We start from the raw sequence: 9,042 nt of genomic DNA, 5'->3' as shown, positions 1-9,042 counted from the left end.
ATTGCTTATAGGAATTAGATTCATTTTATAAACAAACATGTCCTTAAATGAAGATTAAAAGAAAGTAACAATCATAAGAAAAAGGGTAATTCAACATTTCTTAGTTTTGTAAAATATTCATAAAATAGGTTAAATAACAAGCAGGATTTCTGAACAGCTTCACAAATTTGAGTGTCCAAATATATCTGTAATTTTGAAAAAGCATGTAGAATTGCTTAGAATATTGGAGGAGGAATTTGACAATAGAGGGTATTTCCAAAAAAATTAAACATTGGCGAGGTATACAATACACTGAAGGAGTCTCAAAATAAAATAAAATAAAAAACCATCCCATGCATTTGAGAGATCATTGAAATAACTGCATGCAATGAATACCTGCGGATTGTCTCATCTATCATGCCAACAATTGAAAATTATGGAATTAAACGAAACAACGCCTATAATATTATAAAAATCCATTTCAAAATGGGATGTACACCAAATTAGTTTCGGTACCAGCTACAAGTGTGACATCCACAGCCCCCACAAAAACTTGTTAAGTATATGTATATCCAACCAACCATTCTTCTATTACAAATATGTTGTTCTAAATAAACGCTTCCTCATGAAAAAAGCATTACCACAAGCCAACTGTCTCAAGGAAAAATATAAAAAGGAAAGGAAAAAAAAACGAATAAAAACGAAGATGACTAGATAATATTCACCCCTGCATCCAGGACCGCCCATCCACAGGAACAGACTCCACAGTTGCCTCAAGCCTGCAACCATAGGGGAAAATATCATGAGGAGAATGGGGGAAGAAAATAATAGAAACATAAGTCACCACCTCAAGGTTCATCTTTATAAAGTTCTCTCTTGGAAATAGCACTGATAGTTGGTTCAATCTAAGTGAACTTGAGCATCAAAAGGTTGCGGACAGTAATTAATGATGGAAGAGTCCAATAATTAGATGGTCAAATTGAAGTCTCATATTCTGGCCCTAAAACTTTGTTTATAGGACGGAAAGAATTTTTGAATTCATACCTTGTTAGCAATATTGTTGGAGAGCCAATCCAATCCCTCGTAAAGCCCTTCACCAGAGGTTGCACAGGTGCTCTGGATGTACCTGGAAAGACCATATAAGCAAAATTAGAAACCGGATAGCAGTAGGACTTTTAAGACAAGATAGAGACTATAAAATAAACTATTAGATGGCAGTACAGCCAGAAAATTTACCAGTGACGCTGCCGGAGAGAGTGGAGGCCAAGCTTATCAGTTATCTCGGCAGCATTCATAGCATTAGGGAGATCTTGTTTGTTAGCAAATACAAGCAGCACAGCCTCACGGAGCTCATCCTGAAATCAGAAATCATTTAACATTATTCTTTTGGTTCCCACTTTATTTTAAGTTTTCGATATGTAACTGAAAACTGGAATGGTCAAATAAATGTTTCTGTTGCCTCCTCCCACTAACAAAGACATGAAAAAAATGGCAGCCATGCAAAAAAAAAAAATAGCTTTAGAAATAGTGTATTGCAAGTAAATGATGCCACAAAAAGCCGTTCCTAGTTCCATGCTCTTCTTAACAAGTAATAACACAAACAAATTGCTGTCTAGCACCTGCTTATGCAGCCAGCACAACATCATGGACTGGTCAAAGATTTCATTGGCCAAATCCTCTTGGCCATCTTTTAGCTAAACTACAATCTATGCACAAACCCCAATATGCACATCATAAGGCATCTGCCACTTGTTTTTGGCCAGATTAAATTAACCAGCATTATTATTATTACTAATGGTTATAATTCATGTCCCCTTCATTACTTCGTTGTAGAAAAATCAATACGACTCAACAGAATACCATCCAGTAACATGCTTAAGTGATGCTGCAAAAATGCCATTTGCTCTTGCTTCAATTTAATTCCTTCATCCAATATACCCCAATATTCATCAACAGCATATCATGCAACATAACATGTTTCATAAGGTGCTACCATGCTAACAAGAAAATTAAGATGGACCCTAACCATAAAATTGCTACTGTAACCTATTTTGAGAGAGCAAACAGTTATAGCAAACCTCTCCCAGACAAGCCTTTCCAGCTAGCTATATTGCCTTCCAAAATGACAATAATATTTAAAAGTTAATTGAAATTACTAATTCAAAGATTATTTCAGAAAGCAACAAGCACCTCAAATGGTATTTGAGGTGCAATTTTTCAAATCAAAATTCTGTCTCGGCAATTATTTGCTTTCTAAAAGATAAATACTTCATACTGCCATAGTTCAATGGAGTGACTGACAGATTAACTAATGCTCCTGGCCTCTTGGCTGGCCTGAACATCAGTTCTTGTCTGATGACTATGAATGTTATACACAGATAGATTTTACTAAAAAGTAAGATACCTCATTCAGCATCCTGTGCAACTCATCCCTGGCCTCGACAACTCGATCTCTGTCATTGCTATCCACCACAAATATAAGACCCTGAGTGTTTTGGAAGTAGTGCCTCCACAATGGACGAATCTGTATAAGAATCAAACTGCATTTTTTAGCCATTATATGGATAAAGATTTTAGCAGTAACTTTGTCAATGAGATACGGCATGACAGAAAGAAAGAGAGACAGTAAAAATCTTACAGAAATAATGGCTATATATAAATATATTCTGAAATATGAAATGAATAGCAGAATATGGTTCATAGACAAATATTAATACCTTATCCTGACCCCCGACATCCCACACGGTGAAGCTAATGTTCTTGTATTCCACGGTCTCCACATTGAATCCTGTAAATAATTACGAATATCTGCTCAACCATAGTGATCATATTGTTGAAAAAACCAAAATAGAAAATAACAAATCAGAAACTAAAATATGAGAAAAAAAATCATTTTTTCTTTTTTTTATAGATAAGGAAAAGTTGTATATAAAGAAAAGAGGGGACACCAAAAATAGTGCCCTTAGAGTATACAAGAAGTATACAATAGAAGCCAAAAGGCTCAAACCAAAGGGGGAAGGATAGAAACAAAAAACATCATCTGCCCTTACTTAAAACCTAACCAATCAATAAAGCTTACAAGTGAAAAAGGGCTCAAATCTATGGACACCCTTAACCCAAGACCATAGGTTACATACAAAAGAAATTTTCAATCTTTGGAGCGAAAGCTCCTCATTACTTAACACTAGCAAATTCCTTTCCTTCTATACTGTCCAAAATATACATAAGGGGGTCGTTTGCCAAGTTTTTTACGAGCTTTACCCACAAACGACCCATGCCACCCAAGAAGAGTTTCCTTAAGTGAACAAGAAAGAATCCAAGACACACCAAAGAGGGAGAAAAGAAGATTCCAAAGAACTCGAGTCTTTGCACAATGAAGAAGAAGGTGATCAACCGTCTCTACTTCAGAGAGACAAAGAAAACACCTATTTGCCAAGAAGTGCCCCCTCCTTTGAAGTTGGTCCAAAGTTAAGACTTTTCCCCAAGAAGCTTCCCAAGTAAAGAAAGCCACCTTAGAAGGTGCACTCGATCTCCAAATACTACCACTAGGGAACAAAGGAGAAGAAAAAAATCAATTCCACCACCTACACCAATTCAGATATTTTCTTTAGCTTCATGCTTTCCAGGGAAAACAAAAATGAACCTCCAGAATTATTGCACAGAATTGGTCCAAGTTTATTATTACTGTTATCATCAGCTACGTTTCAGCAGAACCAGCTTTTCTAAACTTATGGATTATGTTAGTTTCAATTTCCTAACAAAAAACTAGAATGCTGATTGTTTTTTGGTTGGCACATTCATTTATGAGTGGTTCTCCAGCTACCCATGTATGCATTATAGCTAGTGCTATCTAATCCTTCATCTACTTTGCAGTACACAAATTCAAAGATGTGCCTGAGCCATATATGCTATGCACCTACTTTAACTAACAAGCCATCATAATCTATTGGGGAAATAAGAGAACTTAACATACTCTTAGTGCTTGAACCAGCTGCTCCTCACTTTCAAACACTGTTCAATTCCTTTCCTTCCAATTGTCCAAAATAATGCATAGAGGGGCGTAAATCTTTCTATGAGCCTTCCCTCACGTTTATTCTTTGATTCCCTCAAGTCTTTTCTCGATGAGCTTTCTGTAAGCTTTCTCAACCTTGCATGCCTCTCCTGTTTTGCCCCCTTTTGCTCCTGCTAAGGTAATATGGAACTCAAAAGCTGCTCCACCAAAAGTTAACGTTTTTGCTTGGCTTGTGGTTAATAAGATGGTTAATACCAATGACTTGCTTCAATTGAGGAAGCCCTACAAAACACTTTGCCTAGATCAATGAATTATGTGTTTTGAAGAGTAGTGAATCAGCTAATCATATTTTTTTTAACTGTCCCACTGCACTACAACATTGGCATAGACCATTCAGCATAGCCAATCTCGAATGGACTCCTCTTGGAGGCTTAGCCAAAGATGTTGGGAATCTCCCTTAAAGGCTTTGGCAGCCTACCTAGAGATAAGATTCTTTGACAGATGGCTGTTTTATCCTTGATTTGGTTAGAAAGGAAAGCAAGGATATTTGAAGACAAATGGAGATTTGTAGATGCCATTTGAGATTTGATTTACGTTTTTTTTTCTCCCTATGGACCTTAGTCACAAAACCTTTTGCAGGTTTTCCTTTATATATGTCATTGCCAGATTAGAAGAATCCTTGCTGCTCAAACAGGTCAAAGAGGAAAGTAATGATAGATTGGTTACCCCTCCAATGGGTTGATAAAGTTAAATTTTGACAAATGTTCTCTAGGCAATCCTACACAATTGGGTATAGGAGGAGTTACTAGAGATCATTCAAGTAGTGTTGAGAGTTTACTCTAAGCATGCAAAACAAGGGTTGGCTATTGAGGCAGAGATATTAGCATTATTTAAGGGTTTACACTAGGCTAAAACTTTGTCTATCCAAGCTATTTGTGGAAAGAGATTCTACTATTGTAATATCTTGGGTGTCCAAAAGGGAGAAAGGTTCATGGAAGTTTGCCAACTAGATGCGAAAAATCATAGATATTTTGGGTTGCTTTTTTTCTTGGGTTCCTTGTTCAGCTAATTAAGTTGCTTACCAGTTCACTAAACAAGAAGCAATGCACTTGGCTTCTTTTGTTGGATACTTTCTTTCCCCTCGAGTGTATATTGTTCTTCCATCCAGAGGGTTTTACCCCTTCTGAGAAGGAAATGATTTTGTTGTGGTGTTGGTTTCTTTTTAACCAACTTTTGTACATCTTTGAAGGTGATAACTGGTGTTTGTTATTGATTGTGGCTAATAGAATGCTGCCTGGACCCATGTCTACAAAAAGTGTTAGCCAAAGTAACCAGGCCCAGCATACTGACTGGCAGCAAAATATCTATCAGTAAAACCAATTGCAACAGGCATTCTGAAAATAGAATGCTCTTGAAAACTTATATTCTACACCAATTGTAGAGGGAGGAACAGTTTTACCGCAAGAGGTATGCTAATGTCACTTAGATGCATGGTTAGTGGGACAAACAAGGATCAAAATATCAGGACCCTTTGGAAACATGGAATATCAAATGATATTTTGATAAAATATTAATTTATAAATTTAGACAAACTAATAGAACCTATCATCACCGAATGGAGACTTGAATAGAATCTCAAGGAATGTTACTACATTCAATAATGTATCAATTAAATTCAAACATTATCAGATAATGCTTACATAATAACTCTGATTCAATAATAATAAATATTTATTATATGGTATCCCTAATAATAATAACAACAACAACAACAACCACCATAGATTATTATATTAAATCTTCTCTTTCTTGGGTACCTCTTTTTTTTTCAGATGTGAAATATATTAGATAACACGTTTATACCATCTTATCAACACTTTTTTTACAAGTAAATTTTTTTTTGGGAACTTTCTATAAGTAACATTTTAGCATGAAAACAGTTTTGTACTTTCATAACGAGAATATTTTTTAGTAAATATTTTTTTGGCAAATAACATTTTAGTATGAAGACATTTTTACATCTTCATACTAAAAACTAAAAAAAAAAAAAAAATTAAATACCAAATCAATAACAAATTTGCAAATCAATAATATTTGTTAGGAGTAAAATTTAGTTATCAAATGAAGAGTCAATTGTAGGGAGAAAAATTATCTGAAGGATAAATCTTATTTAGAATCCTTATTCTTATAACTGAAAAGGATTGTATTAGGTATTTGAGTTGGGTGAGAGACTCAAATCACAAGGATCCGATGCCTCCATGATATCATGTCACCATATTGACGTGGTATCACCTTGCATTCATGTTGTGTCATCTTCAGACAAGCTAGGGGATTGTAAAGATGAAAAGAAAAATTAAAAAGCTATCTCATTAAGGGAAAAATAATAATCATTTTGAACTAAAAAGGATTTTCTAAACATTCAAAACCCACACAAATTTCACTGTATGCTCTTGAAAAATCTCTAATTTCCCTCTTCCCTCTTTGGTAGTATAAGTTCCTTGGAATTAAAAATCCTACACCTTTAACAAGAACTAGTTATAAGATGAATATTATGCTGATATAGTAATAGACAATATAAATCCTTTGAATAAAAAAGCTTATTTAAAACTTATATTAAACCTTGAAATCGGATCAACTTATTTTAATTGAATGTATTGATGAAGATCTTTGTTGCACAATCCTATAACTCAAATGAGTATTGGTGTTTAATTTATTGGTATTTTTTCTGTTCCTTTCAAAGTTGGTAATAGTGGTTGACAATTTGTAATAACTTCAATTGAAATCTCCTACTTTTCTTGATCTACTTCTTTCATTATTTCACAAATTCATTATTCCACATGCTTTTTGACACTTGTGGGCTAGCTTAAACAAAAGTTTGCCTCAAAGGATTTACAAGAAAGATTTGTAGAGTGAGCTGTGAAGAATAATAAAGTAAGGGAAAACAGTCATTTGAGTTGAGAATCTTTAAGGAAACTGATAGCTGTTAAGGCAAAGGTTTAGTTTTCCTTGAACAATAAACACTTCCCAATTTTCATTTTTGGCATCCAACTCCTAGTGTTGATGTGAGATGGCATGAATGGCAAGGTTTAGTTTTCCTAGAACAATAAATACTTTACCAATTTTTAATTTTGACATCCAACTCCTAGTGTTGAAGTGGTTCCAGATAAAACAAAGGCACTGAATATTTTCTCATCAAGAAAGAAATGCAAAAAAGTTCATTTAATTTTATTTATTTTATTTTAGTTTTTACAGGAGAGGTACAAATAGGAAATTGCAACAAAGATTCTTAGAATATCCCTAAATGTCATTGCATATTCCATAGCATCCACACACAAACATTGGCATGAATTTGAGGTATTTGCTAATTATACATGTTATGAGATACTCATGGAATGAATATTTATGGCTTTTGCCATAACTCAACAAAGACAATATGTTCTTTAATTTTTCCATGGAGAGGGACACTTACAATAAAAAAATTTGGTGATATTTCATGAAAAGTTTCATAATTTATCTCAGTGGTTGCAACTCACAACTCAAAAGCTTTCATTTAAAATTAAAAAATAAATAAATAAATAATAAAAATTGAACAGCTAGACATAAAAAACCCCAGGACAGTCCACAATTCAACTGCTATTCACAGAATCACTCTTCAAGTAGTAACAATGTAGAAACCAAATGGACCAAACAAGATATAACTCATTTTACAATTGACATCAAACTATACACATTAGCTTGGTGCGATAAAAGGACTCACCAATGGTAGGAATTGTCGTCACGATCTCTCCAAGCTTGAGCTTATACAGGATGGTTGTCTTACCGGCAGCATCAAGACCCACCATCAGAATGCGCATCTCTTTCTTGGCGAAAAGCCGACTGAACAGCTTGGTGAACGTCAGCCCCATATCTCTTTCAGGCTATGGATCCCTACACGTCCAACCGTAACATACTAATCAATTTAACATATAAATATCATAAATCGATTAAAATCCAAAATAAGCTTATATGAATGCTCAAATCGTACGGAAACTAAAACAGATCGGACAGATCTATAGCGTAGAGGCAAGAACGTCAACAATAAATAAATAAACACAAGGAGATCATCTCATGAACGACGAAATCGACCTCGTGAAGCGCCCTTGGAAATTCAAATTTGATTAGTGATGTTTTAGACAACAGATCCGAGACATATTAGGAAGATCTTCAGATCAGAAGACAAAGAAAACAAGACCCTCCAAAAATCTGAAGACAAAACCTAAACGAACGGAGAGAACCCTAATCATCCGTTTGGCTGCTCGGACATCGGAAGAAACGGTAAGGAAATGAAAACTAATAATGCAGAAAGAAGATTGTAAATCGTAGAGCGATTTTGGTTAGGGCTCCTAGCAAACCAAACAAAAAGCAAATGGATCTCCAGAAGCATAAGATGGAAATAAAAGCAGAAATGGTTGAGGAAATGAGAAGAAACAATGATAGGAAATCATAAGAGGAGGAGATCGAAATTCACCTTTGAAGAGCTGGCGCTTTGGCAGAGGGATCTGAGAAGGAATGAAAGCTTGGAAGCAACGCGCAATATATGAATATGGGGTGAGGATCGTCAATTAGAGAGCCAATTTAAAGGACACAACCGCCGGTGTTTTCAATTTAATTTTGTTTACCCAGATGACGAAAACGCCCCTCCTCCTAAGCGTAATTTCTTCGCACCTCACCGCCCCCGTGCTGCAAGCCTCCGAGAAGGACCAATTTCCAAGTCAATATTTGCACCCATATGTTAAATATATGGGTTCCGATCAATTCAATTATCAACACATATTACAGAGGGATTTTTGAACATATATATATATATATATTTTAATTAAAGAAAAGAATTGTGAGCCGTTGTATTTAAAATATATATATTAAAATATTTTCGTGGCAATGTGAAGTGAATGGGATACCGATCTGTTTAATAATATCAATGTGTTGCCCCAAGGTAATTGGTTAAATAAAGTGAACGTAGTGCATGTAAAATGCCACTGTCCTCTCGTTGACGTGTCTAAGGCATCATGTTT

At 35.0% G+C, this 9,042-nt stretch overlaps 1 protein-coding gene across 2 annotated transcripts; it reads right to left on the bottom strand.

The window, feature by feature from the left end:
* Positions 1-421: 421 nt before the first annotated feature.
* Positions 422-8,907, bottom strand: LOC100243082 (ADP-ribosylation factor 2). Of its 2 annotated transcripts, none has more exons than XM_002265838.4 (7): positions 8,499-8,907; positions 7,749-7,918; positions 2,697-2,767; positions 2,384-2,503; positions 1,216-1,334; positions 1,024-1,105; positions 422-758 (listed from the first exon to the last, which is right to left on the bottom strand). In XM_002265838.4, exons 2-7 carry the CDS (start codon positions 7,894-7,896, stop codon positions 753-755), a joined length of 546 nt encoding a protein of 181 aa, XP_002265874.1. In that variant the 5' UTR covers positions 7,897-7,918; positions 8,499-8,907; the 3' UTR covers positions 422-752. The 2 variants fall into 2 exon arrangements, with proteins under 2 accessions (XP_002265874.1, XP_002265983.1); XM_002265947.4 differs by having other exon boundaries at positions 7,749-7,940; positions 8,499-8,616.
* Positions 8,908-9,042: the final 135 nt, after the last annotated feature.

Source organism: Vitis vinifera, chromosome 1, assembly GCF_030704535.1.
Source record: "Vitis vinifera cultivar Pinot Noir 40024 chromosome 1, ASM3070453v1".
Classification (NCBI taxonomy): domain Eukaryota; kingdom Viridiplantae; phylum Streptophyta; class Magnoliopsida; order Vitales; family Vitaceae; genus Vitis; species Vitis vinifera.
The sequence above is the reverse complement of the archived record's forward strand: the minus strand, read 5'-3'. Positions and strand labels throughout refer to the sequence as shown.